General features: G+C 45.1%; 1 protein-coding gene across 5 annotated transcripts in view; it reads left to right on the top strand.

Annotated features, from left to right (window-relative positions):
• Window positions 1-21,056, top strand: part of sema4ba (sema domain, immunoglobulin domain (Ig), transmembrane domain (TM) and short cytoplasmic domain, (semaphorin) 4Ba) — a 469,915-nt gene that overhangs the window by 352,518 nt on the left and 96,341 nt on the right. For all 5 annotated transcript variants that reach the window (XM_087981180.1, XM_087981181.1, XM_087981183.1 and 2 more), the window contains one exon: window positions 2,207-2,565. In XM_087981180.1, the coding sequence (XP_087837306.1) occupies window positions 2,448-2,565 (118 nt within the window). In that variant the 5' untranslated portion in view covers window positions 2,207-2,447. The remainder of the gene's footprint in view (window positions 1-2,206; window positions 2,566-21,056) is intronic.

Genomic DNA, 21,056 nt, shown 5'->3' with positions numbered 1-21,056 from the left:
GTATTTGGAAACAAAGAGGGAAGTTTAAAATCGAGATTTTACTGGACCAGTGCCATTGTAACTCAGTGAGTATAAGGGAGTGATGGGTGAATGGGGCTTGGTGACAGGATACATGCAGAGTTCAGAATGTTTACAGACGGCAGTGGATGGGAGGTTGGCTTGGAATATTCTAGAATAGTGGAGAGATACATCTGACAATTGTAGCAGCAGAGGGACTGAAGCAGAGCTGGGCGTTGCTACGGAGATGGAAATAGATGGTCTTAATGAGGCGGAGAACATGGGATTGGAAACTCAATTCTGTGTCAGGTTGAAGCACAATATTGGGAATAGTTTGAATGCAGCCTTGGGCAGTGGCTGGGGCGAGCGATAGCATCTACAGCCAAAATCGTGGACAGTGGCTTTGATTTTGGAAGGACTTGCTAGTTGAGCAGCATAGATCAAGCAGTGTGAGAGATAAGTAGTGGAGGAGAATAGGGAAATAGAGCATGGTTATGAAAACTGATGTGTTTTCAGATGATGCTGTCGGAATGTAGTCAAGTGCGAGGAGAGGACACCGGCTGGACAACAGATGTTGTGGTGTGGGAGCACTAAGGGAAAGCATCCCACTTGATTCTCCAGCTATGCCTGGATGGAAGTAGGAGGAGCCAGTCCCACAAAGTGAGGCATTGAGGGAGGATGGTGGAGTGATAGATCTCTGTAAGAGATTGCACACTGCTGAGAAAGAAACACGTTGTTCATTTTGCTTTATCAGGACAAATGCAAGAGTGCCAAAGTTCAAAGAATCACAACAACTGACACTCCCTGGAGTTTGGATTGCTCTGATTGTTTGAAATGCCTTGCCTTGTCATCCAGCTGGGTGGGACCATGCTCTCCTGGTTCCACTTTTATCCATCCAGTTAACTGACGAGAATCTGTTGCAATGGTTTCTCTTCCTACTCACACATTGATACCCACCAACTTCCTTTTGTCTCACAATCACCAGAGGAAAAGGGTGACTCTTCCAGCCAACCAGCGTTTTTCTCCTGTGAGAGAAATTGTTCCGATCGTGTGAAACATGGCATTCTTGCATTTGATTCGTTGAAATTTGGCAAGGTTCAGTGTAATATGTAACTTTCCAGCAATATTCAAATGTGGTGCCAGCAAGCATCAGAAGACAGTACAGCAAGCTTTGTTTCAAACAGCATCTTATGTTATGAACCAGGCGAAAGTGAGGACTACAGATATTGGAGATTAGAGTCGCGAGTGTGGTGCTGGAAAAGCACAGCAGGTCAGGTAGCACCCGAGGAGTAGGAGAATCAATGTTTCATCAGGAAAGCCCTTCATCAGGAATGAGGTTGGGAGCCAAAGGGGTGGAGAGATAAATGGGAGGGGGGGTGGGGCTGGGGAGTGCAATAGGTGGGTGGAAGTGGAGGTAAAGGTCAGAGAGGAGGGTGAGGTTGATAGGTGGGAAGGAAGTTTGACAGGTCATGAGGGTGGTGTCGAGTTGAAAGGTTGGAACTTGGATAAGGTGGGGGGAAGGGCAATTGGCATTCTCAATAAACAGGCAAAAAATATATACCTCACAAAGTTTACTATCCAATTATTATAGATTTTTCATTTATTTACCTCAATGTAAATATACTTGTTCATTCGAATGGCCACATGAAAATCAACAGTTGATTCAATTCTGAGTGAACTTCTCCTCAAATAACGCAATCTACCGCAATATCCCAGTGGTCAGTTGAGGGTGTGAGTGAGAAGGCTGTCTGCTGGTAAGTTTTATTTAAGGCAAGGTTGCAATATTATTGAAATGCTTTATGCTATAAGTAAAGTATAAAAATGATATATATACCCCATACATTGTATTTCTCTTAATTAGTGTGCGTTTTCACATTGATTATGTGGATCTCTTGATAATCTGGAATACTTGATCAACCAGCACATTCCTAGTCCCATATGTGTTGGTTAGTAAAAGGTTTGCCGTATTGAAATCTGGCTGTAATCTCTGAGCAGCTTCAACAACATTCATTCAGTCCATACCTTGATATTCAATAATTTTACTTTCTGCAGTCATTGATTCACTTCTAACAAAAACAGAAATTGCTGGAAATTTTCCGTGGGTCTGGCAGCATCTTTGGAGAGAAATCAAAGATAACCTTTCAGGTCGAATGCCCCTTCATCAGAACAGTCAATTCTAACTTGTCCTTGTTTACTCTTTGTGTTACAGATCCAGCTTTCAAGAAATAGGGAACCTGTTTGGATTCACTTTGGCTTGCAGAAACCAATTTGGAGAATCATCGCGGTTCTGCTAGTGGATCGCAGCATCCATTGCAGCCCTCTGATATCTCAGCAGTGCTGCTGAAGACTGTGTAACTCAATCAGTGGATTATAAACCAATTCTGAACCTTTGAGGACAAGACGACGGAAGCATTCTATAAGTAAGATCTACCTCGAAGTGCGTCGCCACCATGACCCTGGACTTTCTGAGTTACCTGTTGCTAGCAGCAAGTACTTTATGTACAATTGGATTTACTCAGTCCCTTTCTAGGGAGGATGATGTTGTTCCAAGGATTGTTTTCGATTACAGTAAGTACATCTGCTCCAGATAGTGAAGTGTGTTAATGTGAAGTGATGTACCAGTTAATTGCTGTGCGCAATCTGGAGAAGATGCTGCTGCCTTGTTTATTCAGTAGCTCACTTAGCTTCCTTCAGTGCCATCCTGTACAATGACTTGGAAGTGCTGATGTTGGACGGGGGGGTGGACAAAGTTAAAATTCACACAACACTGGGTTATGGTCCAACAGGTTTAGTTGGAAGCACTAGCTTTCGGAATGCTGCTCTTTCATCATGTGGTTGTCCATCTGATGAAGGAGCAGGGCTCTGAAAGCTAGTGCTTCCAAATAAACCTGTTAGACTATAACCTGGTGTAGTGTAATCCTGTACAATGGTAGACTTGGGTGCAAAGAGACAAGAGAAAGAGTGGTGGCATAAGCATAATGTCATTGGATTACTGACCTGGAAAGGTCAGGTTTACACTCTGGGGATATAGGTTCAAATCTCATCGCAGCTGTTGGAATTTAGATTCAACTAAAACATCTGGAATTGAAAGCTAGACTCAGCAGTGGTAACCATGATAGTTATCATTTCTCATGCTAACAATCCATTCTTCAGGGAAGGAAATCTGTTGTTCTTAGCTGGTGTGACCTACATGAGACTCCAGACCCAAAGCAATGTGGTTGACTCTGAAATGGCTGAGCAAGCTTCTGAGTTCAAGGCCAATTAGAGATAGGGAGTAAATACCAATAAAACCCACATCCTGTGAAACAATGTTTTAAAAACCCTGACATGTATTACTTGGGCCAATTGGCCTGTTTCTAAGCCATCGCCCATATCAGTTCCTCTGGCCTGCTTTATTTAAATTGGCCACTTCTTATCACATGAGATCAGTTACGAGTAAGGTTGAGAGGAAAAAGGGTGTATTTATTTCTCTTCAAGAAAGCATGTGCCAACTTAAAAGCTGCGCCCAAAGAATTGTTAACTATTTCTCTTTCCCCTCAATCTCTGCAGTCTCCACACCTCTTGCTTGACACACATTAGTGAACAGAAGATTAACATTGGTCAGCTTGCTCTTTGTACGTGCAGCTGGAGCTCATTATTACAGGCTTCATGGGAGATCGATCTTCCAGTTGTGACTTGGCTTCATACTCTGATCAAAGTAGTGAATCGCTTGGAAGCCGGCTTCCCCAGGCCTTCAGTAATGAGCATTCCTGCTACACTGCTCTACAGAACAAATTAAGGTTCTGTACACATTAATCTATAGGGCTACCAAATGCTTTCTGAATCATCTCGACCCATTAGGATGATCATTCTTAGTGAGTTTGGTGCATTTATTGACCAATTTGTGTTTGCTGGAGAATTCTGCAGCTTTAATCAATAATTGTTTGTAGTCAGATCGAAGCTGCCAATTACCAGTTCAGTTTCAGTGTTATTTAGATTTGCATATTTTATAAGAAATTAAAAGATGGAAATTTGTGGACTAGCGCTATCAAATTGACCTGGTGTTGCCCTCGCCATCCGACAGCCAATACCACCGAGTCCAATAGAAGTGGCATTTTTGGTGCATGCCTCAGGATGCCAAGCGATATTGGCTGTTTAGTGTTCCTATCAAAAGCTCCAGTAAGTCCACATTGAGGGCACACTTGGCATTTTTTCAACTGCATTGACTCTGCATTTCAGCTTCTTCATATCATCACAACTGATCAATGATCTGTTCAATTAAACGTTATTGTCATTTTCTGAGCATAGGCGGTGGAGACATGGAAACATAGAAACATAGTCAATGGGACCAGGAGTAGGTCATTCGGCCCTTCAAGCCTGCACCACCATTTAACACGATAACGGCTGTTCACGCAATCTCAGTATCCCATTCCCACCCCCTCCCCGTACCCCTTCATCCCTTTAGCTGCAAGGGCCATGTCCAGCTCCTTCTTGAATCAATCTATTGAACTGGCCCCAACAGCTTCCTGTGGGAGAGAATTCCACAGGTTCACGACTCTCTGGGTGAAGAAATTCTTCCTCATCTTGGTCCTGAATGGCTTATCCCTTATTCTTAGACTCTGACCCCTTGTTCAGGAACTCCCCAAAATTGGGACACCTACTCCCTAAGAGTTCATATCAGGAACTCGGGTACACACTGTTCCCAATGTAGGGAGGACAGCCTTCACCCTTTTGAGTACTTCCAACATGACCTTTCACTCCACCCCAATCCTGACCTGTTTTCTAGGCTTGAGTCCACCATGTGTGTATACAGGGCAGCCCTCATATCCATGGATCCGGTTTCCACGGTTCCAGTTACCCGCGGTTTACCATAGCCCGAACATATTATAGGGAACGTTCCAGAACCAGGGACCAGCAGGCTGCCAGGAAGATACGTTTCCCACTTAAATGAATGGGCTCACACCTACCCGCAGTTCTGGGGTTCTGCGATGGCCTTGGAACGTATGCCCAACGGGTACCTGGGGACTAGTGTACCAGGATTTACTCTCAATGGAATCAGTGTGGAAGGAGAAGACTCTGATGGGCAGAGACCTTTAAGGAGCAGAAGCAAGTCCAAGAGCAGACGTTTCTAGTAAAGGCCAAGGGTATGATTAGGGAAGTCTCCTGAGGCAGCTGGAACATGAGGCGACCTCTTACCCTTGTCCAGGTGACTCCAATACTCCAAACCTGTTTCCAGGATGCATTGTCATCTCCTGCATGCGGACAATGAATCTGCAATAAGGGAAGCAAGAGAAGACCATCCCCTCCCCCCAAACAGTATCAAGAATTGACATGGCATGGCAGTCAGAGCGGGTACCCTGGCGACATCAATTCACTGGTTGCTCTAAAAGCCCTATGTGCCAGACACCAGACTTCTCAGGATACACTGGCTACATGCACCCCTCAGATGCTGGCATCCGACATGTACAGATCTCAGAATCTTCATGGCTCATCCCAATTCACTTCTGCACTTCAATATGGCACTGACACCTATCATTGCAATGTTGCGGCATGGACAGTGTGTGCTACGTCAGAGACAGGATGACTGTGTATGAGGTGTCAGAGAGCAGATGGTGGCATTTGCACTGGTGAAGGAGAGAAGGTCATTGAACTTCTTCCAACAAGTACTGGGCATTCCTCCAGATGGTTAATACTGCACTGATCTGGGTGGCTACCTCAGACCAGGCTGGCATGGTCCGATATCATGGCCAGGTCTGGGGAAAGGGAACGTGTTGCCCGCCATGTGCAGGATAATTATCACAGACTGACCCGGGCACCTCCGGGAGTTTATCCAGGTTCACAATGGCCTCCTAAACTTGGTGTGGGCTCCAGGGATGCAGCTACATTTGGGAATATCCCAGCAGTGGTGAGCTGTTCTGGGAGCAGTGCATGGAATCAGATAGGTTTGGTATCAGACCAGAGGGATGCCACTAGGGGCAGAGTAGATAGTTAATGAAGTGAGAATAGTAAGGTTCGGCAAGAAAACTCTCCAGGCCATGTGGCTAAAATGAAGTAAACATAACAGGCACGTAGCCAAAACAAATGGTAAAATTCAGTCTGTAGAGTGTTTTAGTTATAATGCTGTGAGTAGTTTAAACATACACAACACACTACAACTTCTGTAAATAATGAGTGAGTACTTTGATAGTTTCTCAGGAGCAAAGTAATGTGTGACCCTTTCCAAAATCAGACAGCAGCAAAGGAAAAAGGATTCCGTTAACACCAGGCCAGTATTCCAGGGAGCCAGGGGATTCCAGTCTCGTCGTGACATTTGAACATAGAACAGTACAGCACAGTACAGGCCCTTCGGCCCTCGATGTTGTGCCAGCCTTTTATCCTACTCTAAAATCAAACTAACCTACATACCCTTCATTGTACTATCTTATATGTGCCTATCCAAGAGTCGCTTAAATGTCCCTAACGTCTCTAACTCTACTACCACTGCTGGCAGTGCATTCCATGCACCCACCACTCTCTATGTAAAGAACCTACCTCTGACATCTCCCCTAAACCTTCCTCCAATCATCTTAAAATTATGCCCCCTCATGATGGCCATTTCTGCCCTGGGAAAAAGTCTCTGGCTATCCACTCTATCTATGCCTCTCATCATCTTGTCCACCTCTATGAAGTCACCTCTCATCCTTCTTCACTTCAATGAGAAAAGCCCAAGCTCCATCAACTTTTCTTCATAAGACATGCCCTGCAGTCCAGGCAGCATCCTGGTGAATCTCCTCTGTACCCTCTCTAAAGCTTCCACATCCTATAATGAGGTGGCCAGAACTGAATGTAATATTCCAAGTGTGGTCTAACCAGTGCTGTATAGAGCTGCAGCGTAACCTTGCGGCTGTTAAACTCAATCTCCCTGCTAATGAAAGCTAATATGCCATACACCTTCTTAACAACTCTACCAAACTGAGTGGCAACTTTGAGGGATCTGTGGACGTGGACCCTAAGATCCCTCTGTTCCTCCACACTGTCAAGAATCCTGCCTTTAACCCTGCATTCAGCATTCAAATTCGACCTTCCGAAATGAATCACTTCACACTTTACCAGGTTAAACTCCATCTGCCACTTTTAAGCCCAGTTCTGCATCCTGTCAATGTCCCGCTGCAACTTCCAACAGCCCTCCACACTATCCACAACTCCACCAACCTTTGGTGGAATTTAAATTCAATAAATCTGAAATCGAAAGCTAATCCCAGTCATGTGACAGTGAAACTATCATTGATCACTGTTTTAACACAGTCTTCAATAGGCCTTTGTAAAGTTATGGTCAGAAGCCCAAGTGGGTGCAATGGTTGCCATGGAGTTCCAGCCTAGTTATGGTGGCTGGTAAGGGTAACCGACTTCTTTCCCTAAAGGGTAAGCTTCTGAAACCTCTTCCCACTGCGACCCCATTTTGAGGCTTGAAACTTTTCATAGTCTCTCAGTGAGAGCTGAGAGAGTGGAACCTGTTACAGATGGAGCACAGCCGATATAGATAATGTACAGATTCTGCTATAACATGCGTTTCATTAACACAAATTCACTATTATGCGATCGATGAATTGGGAACACTGTTTCTTAAGTTTGAACTTTTAAAACGTGTGTTGGATGTACTGCAATTACATCACCAACACTTTAAGCGTTGTTTCTAAAGTGTGATTTTCCTGTAAGCGGGGCCGCACAAGAACTCAGCAATTGCATTACAAAAGAACTACCTGTACACAATATATAATGCTATAATGTAACTGTTAACCACAGTGACTGACTTTTAACTGCCCTATGAAATGACCTATAACAAGCCAAACAGTGAATGGTTATGTCCCTATCACAGAAAAGGTTACATTTTTAAAAGTGCCATTCAGCCCATCAAAACTTTGAAAGCTCTACTGGATCAGTCCTGTTCTCTTGCTGCTTCCAGTTCTGCCTAAGTCACCGCTGAATTGGCTTCCACTGCCCCTTCAGGCTGCAGTGAATTGGAGAAACAGAAATCCAGGCAGCTGAGGAAATTTGGCATGACGGTGAATACCCTTGCCAATTTTTATAGGTGCGCCATCGATAGCATTCTGTCTGGATGTATCGCTACCCTGTATGGCAACTATACCATTTAAGATTGGAGATGGTTACAGAGAGTGGTGAACCCAGCCAGATAATCACAAGGGCCAACCTTCCATCTATAGAATCCATCTACCAGGCCTGCTGTCAAGGAAAGGCCGCCAGCATTCTTAAAGATCCCTGGCAATGTTTTTCTACAACCTCTACCAATGGGGAGAAGGTACAGAAGCCTGAACACACGCACCAGCCGGTTTCATAACAGTTTCTACCCTACTTTTGTTAGAATACTGAATGGACTCACGAACTCTTAACATTCGCCTGTACCTGTGTTTTTGTTTTTGCCGCTGTTTACCTATTATTTACTTACCTATGCTACTCAACTCTGTGATCTGCCTGTATTGCTCGCAACACAAAGCTTTCACTGTGCCTCGGTACACGTGACAATAAATTCAATTCAATTCAATTCGATTCAATCCGTGTCCCCTGGCCCTCTGGATTACCGGTCCCGTGACAATGCCCTAATTTTCCCTTTGTTGCTAAGGTGGATGCAGTGAGATATGATTGAGGATGTGGTTGTCGAGTCTGAGGCCGGGATGTCTTCACCTCACCTGTGTTCAAGCCTTGATGAGTAATCACTGCGGGCTCCTGTATCCCTTACTTAAAGGATAAACAGATTGCTTAAAGGTGTGTAAGCAGAAAACTCAGTCAGTGATTCTTGGAACATGTTTGTGCAGATTCTCACATATTGACACAGAACTGCTACGTTGCACTCCATCCCAAAGTCAGGGCAAGGAGCCAAAACATTAATCTTAGGTCACTGGGTAATCAACTTTGACACAGTTTTACACTGGGCAGGCATCAACATTTTTCACAGAAACAGGAAGGTTTATGTACATGTAGAACATGGAGCTTACAACAGTGTCAAACAAAGTAACGCAGTGTAGTGGTTATGTTAGTAGTATTCCAGATTAATCACATCATTGGATGTTTGAGACTTTAATTCTTTCTAACATGCTTTTTTTTTGAAAGACCAGTGTCAGTAAAAGTAACCGTGAAAGTACAGAAAAGAGAAATGTTAGCCAGTTCACCAGAGCTGCAAGCCTCATCCCACTCCCATCCCGGCCTGTACATGCCTTCAAAGCCCACACCAACTCTTAACCCCACCCTCTGAAATAGCCTGACAAACGACTCAGTTTGAAGAAACTTTATTGTCATGTTCTCAGGACAGTTATGGATGAATGATGAGTGTCTGTCTCCCCAGTCCAGGAATAGGCAAAACAGAAGTCAAGAAACACATAGCCAAGAGATACGGAAAGGGAAGAATTAGAAAGGGACAATAAAAAACAAACTGAGACAGAGAGAAATTGTTGGCTCCATTTACGGCTATGTGGTTTCATGCGTTTGTTTTTACTCAGTTGCGGGGTGAGGGCATCTCTGGCTAGGCCAGCATTTATTACCCAGAGAACAGTTAAGAGTTAACGCATTGATGTAGGTCTGGAGTCAGGTAAGACAGACAGTTTCCTTCCCTCAAGGACATCAGTAAATTGGATGGATTATTTGTTTTCTGATAATTAACATTGGCTTGATGGTCATTAGTAGACCTTTAATTCCAGAATCTTCTTGTTGAATTCAAATCCTACCATCTGCCATAGTGGAATTTCAACTCTGGTCTCCAGAATGTTAGCTGAGTTTCTGGGTTAATAGTCTAGCGATAATACCACAAGGCCATCACCTTCCCAGTTTTAATTGCACAGTTGATCTACTTTTCTCTTCTGTCCTTCTTTTTGCGGGTTGGGCTTTAGATTTCCATTGAATTTATTTCCTTTTCACTTGTGAGAAAATTACTGCAATTGATTTCTGCAAGACGGTTGACCAGGAAATTCTCCCTCTATTACCAGCTGACAGTTGACATATTTAGGCATTTCTCCACGTCCAACAAGTCCCTGTGTGGGAGTTGACCCCAGAATTGCTGACCTAGAGATAGGGACACTATCCTTGTGTTCCAGGAGCTCCTGCTGTCAGCTGAGGCTGATAAAAGCAGAGCATTCCATGTTTGGTGTAGACATTTTCGAATCAACCTGTTCCGATTTGTTGTGACACAACTTTGGAGCAGGTGAGGTTTAAACCCAGATCTTCAGGCCCAGAGATAAGAACCGTACTGCCATCCCGCAGGATCCTGTCATGTTTGGTACTTATTGAGTTAGATGTTTCAGAAGGTACTATTTGGGCTACAGTTGGCACATCCATGCCTGGGAATGGGAAGTTGACCAGCCAGCAGGGTGGCTATCCAGGCACAGGGGACTTCAGGTGTGGGTTGTATAAATGGCTGCCCAAACAAAAATCACTGGGCTTTGCTGGTCATTGCCAATGGAACCCCCCCCCCCCCAGTATTATTGCCTTCAATGTGAGGGTCAATCAGGAAGTTTAAGAACAAAAATGGAAAGCCAAGTTGATCCAGCAATAAATAAGGAATAATGAAGTAATGGGAAATATTATGATAAAGGGAGATACAAAGAAGGAAGCAGATTGAGACATGAACCTTGTTTACTTCTGTTGTTAATTGTTTTTGTTATTTTTTTATTGGCAATGAATTATGATCATCGTTCAAACTACACCATTTGGCTGTTTTTACATATTATGTTCTTAGTCATTGATGCACAGAATTGGCAGAATAAGGAATTGAACATGGTAAATGAACAGCCCAGTTTTCTGTCATAACTTTAAAAGCAATGGAATGATATGTACTGGGCCAGAATTGCAATGATACCAACTGACTCAACCATTTCTTGTTGCTGTCACATAAGGGAACATGTCACTGCAGTCTGACACACACTGTCCTCACTATGGGTCTGTGAGCTGGGATGATCGATGAGCAACCAGTTGCATTCAGCTTTCAAAACAGAATTGGCAGCATCTGCAGTGAGTCCACGAGATGTCAATGTGCTGTCCTGATGGGCAGCGTGACAGTATGGGTAACTGGTCCAGTGTTCGCTTTGCATGTGACTTTACATCTTGGACAGAAAATTATAGAGAGTGCAGACTAGACCCATTACATGATCCTGGGCAACATAGACAAGGCTATTGGTTATAAAGCACTTTACTGCAATATATAAATACAAGTCTTTCTTTCTCAGATTGATGTGTGGCAAATGACAGTCCCCTGTCCTCATCCACAAGTAGCTACTAATGGTGATTCCTGTTGAAAGAGTTAATGTTGGATACTGCATTAAGCCCACATGATCTGATGATATCATACAGCCTTAAGTGGGGACAAAATAGAGTTTAGCTTAAGATCCCAATGGGTCAGCTATGTCATCCCTGGTTCCCGATAGTCTTAGTAATTATGTGGAACTGGCCAATATGACATTTTATTTCATCAGCTTGTGTGATGTGGGCATCACTGGCTGACCAGCATTCATTGCCCATCCCTGGTTGCCCTTGAGAAGGTGGTGGTGAGCTGCCCTCTTGAACCACTGCAGGTAGACACACAGTGTTGTTGAGGAGGGAGTTCCAGGATTTGGACCCAGTGACACTGAAGGAGTGGTGATATATTTCCAAGTCAGGATGATAATTAGTGTGGTAGTGGTGTTCCCATGTATCTGATGCCCTTGTCCTTCCCGATGGTGGGTTTAGAAGCTGCTCTCCAGGATCTTTGGAAAATTTCTGCAGCGCATCTTGTAGATGATACACATTTCTTCTAGTGAGCATCAGTGGTGGAAGGAATGGATTTTTATAGATGTGGTGCCAATCAAATAGGCTGCTTTGACCTGGATGATGTCAAGCTCCTTGAGTGTTGTTGGAGAGTATATCATTACCCCTGAATTATGCCTTGCAGATTGTGGACAGGCTTTGGGGAGTCAGGAGATGAATTACTCTCTGCAAATTCGTAGCATCTGACTTGCTCTGTTAGCCACTTATTTATATGGCAATTCCAGCACATTTTATGGTCAACCCTAGGATGTTGATAGTGGGAGATTCAGTGATATAACACCATTGTATGCCAAGAAATGTTGGTTAGATTGTTGCATATTAGAGATGATCATTGCCTGCATTTCTGTGGTTCCGATGCCACTTGTCATTTGTCAGCCCCAGGTTTTAGCAGGAAAATTGACGTTTTGGGCAAAAGCCCTTCATCAGGAATACAGGCAGGGTGCCTCCAGGGTGGATAGATGTATGGTGGGTGGGGGGAGGCAGGGGAGAAGGTAGCAAACAGTACAATGGGTGAATGGGGGTGGGTATGGAGATGATAGGTCAGAGGGGAGGGTGGGGGAAGGTAGCAAAGAGTACAATAGGTGAATGGGAGTGGGGATGGAGGTGATAGGTCAGAGGGGAGGGTGGGGGAAGGTAGCAAAGAGTACAATAGGTGAATGGGGGTGGGGATAGAGGTGATAGGTCAGAGGGGAGGGTGGGGGAAGGTAGCAAAGAGTACAATAGGTGAATGGGAGTGGGGATGGAGGTGATAGGTCAGAGGGGAGGGTGGGGGAAGGTAGCAAAGAGTACAATAGGTGAATGGGGGTGGGGATGGAGGTTATAGGTCAGAGGGGAGGGTGGAACAGATAGGTGGGAAGGGAGATTGGCAGGTAGGACAGGTCATGGGGACAGTGCTGAGCTGGAAGTTTGGAACTAGGGTGAGGTGGGGGAAGGGGAAATGCAGAAACTATTGAAGTCCACATTGATGCCCTGGGGTTGAAGTGTTCCGAGGCGGAAGATGAGGCGTTCTTCCTCCAGGCGTCGGGTGGTGAGGGAGTGGCGGTGGAGAAGGCCCAGGACCTACATGTCCTCAGCAGAGTGGGAGGGGGAGTTGAAATGTTGGGCCACGGGGCGGTGGGGTTGATTGGTGCGGGTGTCCCGGAGATGTTCCCTGAAGTGCTCTGCGAGGGGGCGTCCAGTCTCCCCAATGTAGAGGAGACCGCATCGGGAGCAACGGATACAATAAATGATATTGGTGGATGTGCAGGTGAAACCTTGATGGATGTGGAAGGCTCCTTTAGGGCCTTGGATGGAGGTGAGGGAGGAGGTGTGGGCGCAGGTTTTGCAATTCCTGCGGTGGCAGGGGAAGGTGCCAGGACGGGAGGGTGGTTTGTTTGGCAGCGTGGACCTGACCAGGTAGTCACGGAGGGAACAGTCTTTGTGGAAAGCTGAAAGGGGTGGGGAGGGAAATATATCCCTGGTGGTGGGGTCCGTTTGGAGGTGGCGGAAATGTCGGCGGATGATTTGGTTTATGCGAAGGTTGGTCGGGTGGAAGGTGAGCACCGGGGGGGTTCTGTCCTTGTTACAGTTGGAGGGGTGTGGTTTGAGGGCAGAGGTGCAGGATGTGGATGAGATGCCTTGGAGGACATCTTTAGCTATGTGGGAAGGGAAATTGCGATCTCTAAAGAAGGAGGCCATCTGGTGTGTTCTGTGGTGGAACTGGTCCTCCTGGGAGCAGATACGGCGGAGGCGGAGGGATTGGGAATATGGGATGGCGTTTTTGCAGGAGGTAGGGTGTGAAGAGGTGTAATCCAGGTAGCTGTGGGAGTCGGTGGGTTTGTAAAAAAATGTCAGTGTCAAGTCGGTTGTCATTAATGGAGATGGAGAGGTCCAGGAAGGAGAGGGAGGTGTCAGAGATGGTCCAGGTAAATTTAAGGTCAGGGTGGCTTGTGTTGGTGAAGTTGATGAATTGCTCAACCTCCTCGCGGGAGCACAAGGTGGCACTGATGCAGTCATCAATGTAGCGGAGGAAGAGATGGGGAGTGGTGCCGGTGTAATTACGGAAGATGGACTGTTCTACATAGCCAACAAAGAGACAGGCGTAGCTGGTGCCCATGCCTACCCCTTTGGTCTGGAGGAAGTGGGAGGATTCCAAGTAGAAATTGTTAAGGGTGAGGACCAGTTCAGCCAAACCAGTTCAGTGCGAGTGTCAGTGGAAGGGTACTGTTGGGGTCGTCGGGAGAGGAAGAAATGGATAGCTTGGAGGCCCTGGTCATGGCGGATAGAGGTGTAGAAGGATTGGATGTCCATGGTGAAGATGAGGTGTTGTGGGCCAGGGAAACAGAAGTCTTGGAGGAGGTGGAGGCGTGGGTGGTATCTCGAATGTATGTGGGGAGTTCCTGGACTAGGGGGGGGATAGGGACAGTATCAAGGTAGGTGGAGATGAGTTTGGTGGGGCAGGAGCAGGCAGAGACAATGGGTCGGCCGGGGTTGGTCAGGCTTGTGGATATTGGGAAGGAGGTAGAATCGGGCAGTGTGGGGTTCCCGGACTATGAGGTTGGAAGCTGTGGGTGGGAGATCTCCTGAGGTGATGAGGTTCTGTATGGTCTGGGAGATGATGGTTTGGTGATGGGGGGGTAGGCTCATGGTCGAGGGGGCAGTAGGAGGAGGTGTCTTCGAGTTGGCGTCTGGCTTCAGTGGTGTAGAGGTCAGTGCGCCAAACTACCACTGCACCCCCTTTATCTGCTGGTTTGATGGTGAGGTTGGGATTGGAGCAGAGGGATTGGAGGGCTGCGTGTTGTGAGGGTGAGAGGTTGGAGTGGGGGAGGGGGGTAGACAGTTTGAGGCGGTTAATGTCTCGGCGGCAGTTGGAAATGAAGAGGTTGAGGGCAGGTAATAGGCCAGCAGGGGCTGTCCAGGTGGATGGAGTGTGCTGGAGGCAAGTGAAGGGGTCCTCGGAAGGTGGGCGGGAGTCCTGATTGTGAAAATAAGCTCAGAGGCGGAGGCTGGGGAAGAGGTGTTCTCAGCCCCAGCCTGGACATTGACCAAGTCTTGTTACATTTGGATATGGACTGCTCTGGTATCTGAGGAGTTGAAAATGGTGCTGAACATTGTGCAGTCATTGGCAAACATTAACATTTCTGACCTTATGATGGAAGGGATGTCATTGATGAAGTAGCTGAAGGTGTTTGGGACTAGGACACTACCCGAGGGCCTTCTGCAGTCCCAGAGTTGAGATGACTGACATTAACAACCATGACTACCTTCCTTTGTGCCAGTATGCCTCCAATCAGCTGGGAGTATTCCCTCTGATTCCCATTGATTCCAGTTTTGTTAGGCAGCCTTGATGCCAAGAGCTGTCACTTTCACCCTACCTCTTTTGTCTTTGCTTGAACCAAGACTGTAATGAGATCAGAAGCTGTGTGGCCCTCGTGGAGCCCAAACTGCTATCATGCAGTAGACTTCATCGTTGTTGAAACAGGTGCCTCTTCTCATTAGGACTCACTCCTGATTCATCCTTTAGCAATGTTCATCAAACAGGCACCTTTGAGCTAGTATAGAAAGGCACACCAAGGAGAAAGCTGCCTTTCTGCTACTCTGTATCTAACCTTGTGCTGTTCTTGTCCTGGGAGTATTTGATAGGTAGCCACATTAAGGAAGCTTTACTTTCAGTTTAAAAGAGTAGAGGGACCTTTACTCTGTATCTATCCCCATGTTGTGCCTGCCTTGGGAGCGTTTGATGGGACTGCATAGAGCAAGGTTTACAGAGTCCCATCAAACGCTCCAGGGCAGGCACAACATGGGGACAGATACAGAGTAAAGCTCCCTCTATGGGGATAGTGTGGAAGGAGCTTTACTTCCAGCTTACTTTCAGTATAAAAGAATAGAACGAACTTTACTCTGTATCTGACTTTGTCCTGGGAATGACTGATGGGGATACTGTTGAGGAAACTTTACTATGTGTCTAATCCCCTGTTACCCCTGTCCTGACAGTACTTGATGTGGACAGTGTAGAGGGGCTTCTACTCTGCTTCTAATCCAGTGCTATTCCTGTCCTGGGAATGGTTGATGGGGACAGTGGAAAGGGTGATTTACTTTCAGTTTAAAAGAGCAGACAGGAGAATTGGTGACCAGCACTCAATCCCAGCTCTTAGCTCTATCCCACTCTATCCCAGTTATTAGCTGGGACTAGTTTGTTCTACAACATGCAACAATTCCTCATACTATGATTGGTCTCCACATAGTTTGATAGAGGATTTTCACCTCTGCTGTGCATATTGGGATAGTGACACTTCACAATCAAGAATTACTGCTCTATTGAGAGAAACATTTAAAGAGAAGCTTAAACTAAGAAAGGGAATAGGACTGTAAAACCAGTTAATTATGCTCCAACCTACTGTTTTTAATAAATATTTATTGTTTTGGTTTGAGGTTGGACTCCTCATGCCTAGAATGTTTTTGATGTTAAAACCGGAACTTGTTTCATTCTCACCACTTCTCAGCTTCTGATGCCAGTTTGGTAATAGGATTAGCTGCTGCTGCTATTTCATGGAGCAGGGGTTGAGGTTAGTCCACGGGATAGATTCAAGCTCCACACCAGACACTTCAGCACATAATCCAGGATGCTGTTCCAGTGCAGTCACTGACTGAGTCAGCGCTGCACTGTTGGAAATGCCATCCATCAGATTGGCCATAAGGCTGCTCTCACTGGTGTACATCAAAATTCCACAGAGCTAATTTGGAAAAGAGCTTAATTATAATCGAAAATGCATTGGGTTGTCTTGAAATTGTGAAAGGCGCTGTGTAAATGCATGTCCTTTCTTCCTATTATTCACAAGGTTTCTGGTTGGAATAATCAGATGCACAAGCAGTAATCTCCTCATCACGTACTGAAATCATTGTGCTGTTCAGCACAGATGAGTGCCTAATATTAAAGTTCTGGCAGGGTGTCTGTTTGAAGTTATAAATAAACACCCTCTCATTGAAGCTGAAATATCTTGCAGCTGTTTTGTAATGAGCTTCCTGATGCCCAGGACAGACCAATGGCAGCCAGCTCCTTAAAAGGGCATGGATCTCATTCTTTTTAAAAATGAAGCGTTCTACATACATTCTCTTCTCCTGTTTTCAATTATGTCAATGTGATGAAATGCATGATTTCATCAGCTCTGTGTGATGCCATCAGACCACATTGCCTGAAACCTCTCTATCCCCCGTTTGGTCTTTGAAAGAGACGTCATTCCTTTCGATGCTCTCTCCCTGATGGAGGAGAGTTCAGTTTTTGCAAAAGAGTCCAATCACAGGAAGCACACTGTCACTAAACTCTTTCCAAGACTCTTCCAACTCACTGAAGACTACTAACATATCCCCAAATCCTTCTCCTTCCTGTTTATATGGCATCATTTTAAATGCAGGTTATCCCAGTTTATTATACAAAGGATAAATTGAACAATTTATTTAGGTTTGGTGGCAGTGCTGCCAGGGACAGCTATATGGCTCAGTGGTTAGTACTGCTGCCCCTCAGCGCCAGGGGTGTGGGTTCAATCCCAGCCTTGGGTGCCTGGCCGTCTGAGAATTGCACATTCTCCCTGTGTCTGTGCGGGTTTCCTCTGGGTTCCTTCCACAGTCGGAAGATATGCAGATTTAGAGCAATAGCCAGCACCTCTGAGCTCTCCTGTACACCACTGAGGCCAAGTCATGGTAATCTGACCAAACAGCAAGGCCACCACCACCACACACACTGCTGGGTTCAAAAATAATGTTCACTCACCCACCTTCTCCACGGTAGCCCTGAGTGGGAAATAGAGGGCAGCCTTGTCATTCAGAGAATCCCCCTCTTTTAAAGAACACTTTATTGTCTGTAAGGCATTATGGGACATCTTGAGGTTGAGAAAGACATTATATAAATACAAATTCCATTTTCTGTTTTTCTTTTCATTTCATCTTTGTATCATTCTTCACCTTCCCACCTCTGTTGTATGACAATTCCCCGTGCAGTCATTCTGATAACTCGCTTTCCAGAGCGTGTCGGGTTTAATTTTCAAGCTCCTGCTTTATAAACATTTCACATTGCCCCTAAAATATGGCCATTGTTCTCACTGCTGTTGTAGCATTGGAGTGGCTTCATTAGTTATACTGACCTTACTTGGTCATTATTGTCCTCAGCTACCAGTTGTTAAGAGAAATTACAGAATCACAGAAATCTTATGTGTGACCAAGGATGGGCAGGATCTGTGCCCTCACCAGTGCTTCTGTATTTTGCTAATACTAATTGTATTGCATTAAGTCCAGAGCACTACCTCTGAATTAATCTCTGTTTCAAGGCTATTTAAGCTCATGCACAATAGGACCTGGCTTTAAATTCTAGCCTCAAGATAAAGCGCATGGCACTGTGTGTGGCTGTTCAAGCCAGCACATTGCTGATCACCACTTATTGGGAAATAAATAAATCTTGCAAATAAATACAAAAAGGTGGGGGAATTATCTGTTGTCTTCAAACTATGAATTGACATTATTTGCTAGCATAATTTTTCTAATTATGGCTTGGCTAAGTATTTTGGGACAATGTTCTTCTCTGAGGGTGTTACTGAAATACAGGTTATTGTACAGGTGGAGAAATACAGCCATTTAAGATGATAGTTGGGCTTGTCATTTGATGCATATGTATATGCTATAAGCTACATCTATAAACAGAAATTTATGTGGGTAAAAGAGATTCTTACATACATTGCCCATGACCCCTTTCTCCCAATCGCTGCTGCATTCCCATGGCAGCACCCTGACCAATCAAAGTCTATCTACTGGTACTAAGATTAACAATTAACTATTCCTGCCAACAATGGCCCAACCGATCAGCATTCTCGTCTCATGCTTTATAAATTGGCGTCCCTTCTTCCAAGTCTGTTTCCTGCCTCCTAACGGGTGTAAGAAGAAAACTTTGTCCCCTTTAATGAAATTAAAATGCCATTCATGGTGGAAATCTGAAATAAAATCAAAGAATGCTGGAGAAACTCAACAGGTCTGGGAGCATCTGAAGACAGAGAAACAGGGTTAAAGTTGGTCTCTTAAGAAACACCGCAAAGTGTGTGGTAGATGATTACAGGCAACAATAGTTCACTCCTGGTATTTAAGAAACCATTATCACCGTTAATGATACTTTCTCAATCCCCTTGGTTTGGATCGACTGCTGCTCACTGTGCCTTTTCTCCCCTTAATTTAACTCGAATGTATCCAATTGTAAAACCACTAGCTGTGGAGATCGCATTCGCATTCCAACTTCTGCTATTTTTGCAGCTTATGTTTAGCCTTCTCTTATCATTTGCACTTTCTATTCCATACAATTACAGCTGTTCTATTCCCATGTCAAATACATAGCTAGCGACTTCTAGCGCCTACCATCTCATTTTGGTGAAAGGTTGGAATCAAGGTCCAGATGTCTTTCAGTCACACTGAGGCGTAGCGCTTTGTGAACAGGACCAGGGAGGAGAGTGCACTGTAAGAGTGTTGACTATTACAATGAACCCCTTACGCAGCAAAACTGACGTAAATCTCCCAGTTGTGCCTCGCTGAGTAATTATGCTAACAGGCGGTGAAACACACCCAGAGGGAGAACAGTCATGCCCTGCCCTGCTCATGTTTGCAGAGATGTTGCAGGTGGCAAGCTCTGCGGTAAGTCTGATCATGAGAAGTTGTCGAGTTAGTGCTTCTGAAATAGCAAATAAAAACAGGGACTGCGTTGGAAGATTTCTTTTGAAGCGGAGTTCTTTTGGGCTATGAATTATGTAAGAGTTCAACATCCTGGAGGAATTCATAGGCCTCCAGGTGCTGCCAAAATGATATGGAGCAAATTGTCAGCAGCCGGGGAGCTATTGAGTTAATAAATAGAATCTGGCTGGGGGAGCCATGAGAAAGCCTATGGTGGGAGAAAGTGAGGACTGCAGATGCTGGAGATCAGAGCTGAAAAATGTGTTGCTGGAAAAGTGCAGCAGGTCAGGCAGCATCCAAGGAGCAGGAGAATCGACGTTTCAGGCATAAGCCCTTCTTCAGGAAGCGCATTGTACCAAGCATCAGTCAACTGGACAATGAATGTGTGTGTTGCAGGAGCAGCACTTTTTCCTGGAACACGCTTCATGCGCACCAGTATTTTTGTGACTGATATATTTTCGCAGACAGATCATTACACATTGCTTCAGGGTTACTCCTTAGAACCAACAGTGTCTCCAGGCTCCACAGTCATTATTTGGTGGAGTCATTAACAGCTTATCATAAATCCTATTCTTATTGCGTAACATCAGCTGTCAGTTGTGACGAAGCAATGGGAGAAATTTACCAGACTGACAGGCAGCAATTTACCAGACTGACAGTGCACACCTTCACCTTCCCTGCAATCGTTTTGCTTCAGTTGCGCAAGACCAAAGTAATTTAACCTTATCTGTTTACATTCTTTATACACACATCCAACAGCTTCAGGACACTGAAAAGCCTGCATGGTTCTTCATTACATTTCAGCACTTTGGAGAAACCTGTTTTGAAATTTCTTTTTCCCGTGCTTATAAATGGAGAACATATGTGGGGGGATGTGGAGACTGTATTTACAGGCTGCAAGTTTTCGTTGGACTATTGGTACCAACTTGCGTGACGTACTTGGGAAGGTGATGCGTTTCAAGATTGAATCATCTATCAAATCTGCAACAAAGCAGAAATCAGATTGAGACACCGAGACTTTAAGGGATTGGATTTTTGAGGTTTGAGATGTGCCTAAATCTGCCTGACTGTAGGTTGCATGCTGCTTGCATTGCGATGTGTAGCAGGAGCTTGGTTCGACAACAATTGGTGTACGTTGCACAGTTCTGAACTGCATTTTATAAATGCAATGTAGAAACCATGGAAATGTGCAAAGAAACATTTGTCAGAATGCTACCAGAACTCTTAACATGAAGTGAGCCTTATACTTGCATGAGATGTGGGTGACATGGCTAAGGCCAGCATTTAGAAACAAAAGAAACTAGGAGTAGATGCAGGCCCATCAGCCCTACTAGCCTGCTCCACAACTCAACAGGAACATTGCTGATCCTGTATCTTGATACAATATTCCCACTTTCTTCCTGTTCTCCTTGATGCTTTTAAAATCTAGAAATGTATCTATCCCTTTCTTTGACTATGCTCTGTAACTTGGCCTCCACTGCCATCTGTGATAGAGAATTCACAGGTTCAATACCCTTTGATTGAAGAAATATTTCCTCATCTCAGTCCAAAATGGTCTGCCCTGTATCCTAAGACTGTGGTCTCTGGTTCTAGACTCACCCAACCAGGGGAAA

This window comes from Chiloscyllium plagiosum, unplaced genomic scaffold, assembly GCF_037043375.1.
Source record: "Chiloscyllium plagiosum isolate Xiang-an unplaced genomic scaffold, Cpla_swu_hap1 HiC_scaffold_39, whole genome shotgun sequence".
NCBI lineage: Eukaryota > Metazoa > Chordata > Chondrichthyes > Orectolobiformes > Hemiscylliidae > Chiloscyllium > Chiloscyllium plagiosum.
Note: the sequence above shows the minus strand (reverse complement) of the source record. Positions and strands in the feature narration are given on the sequence as shown.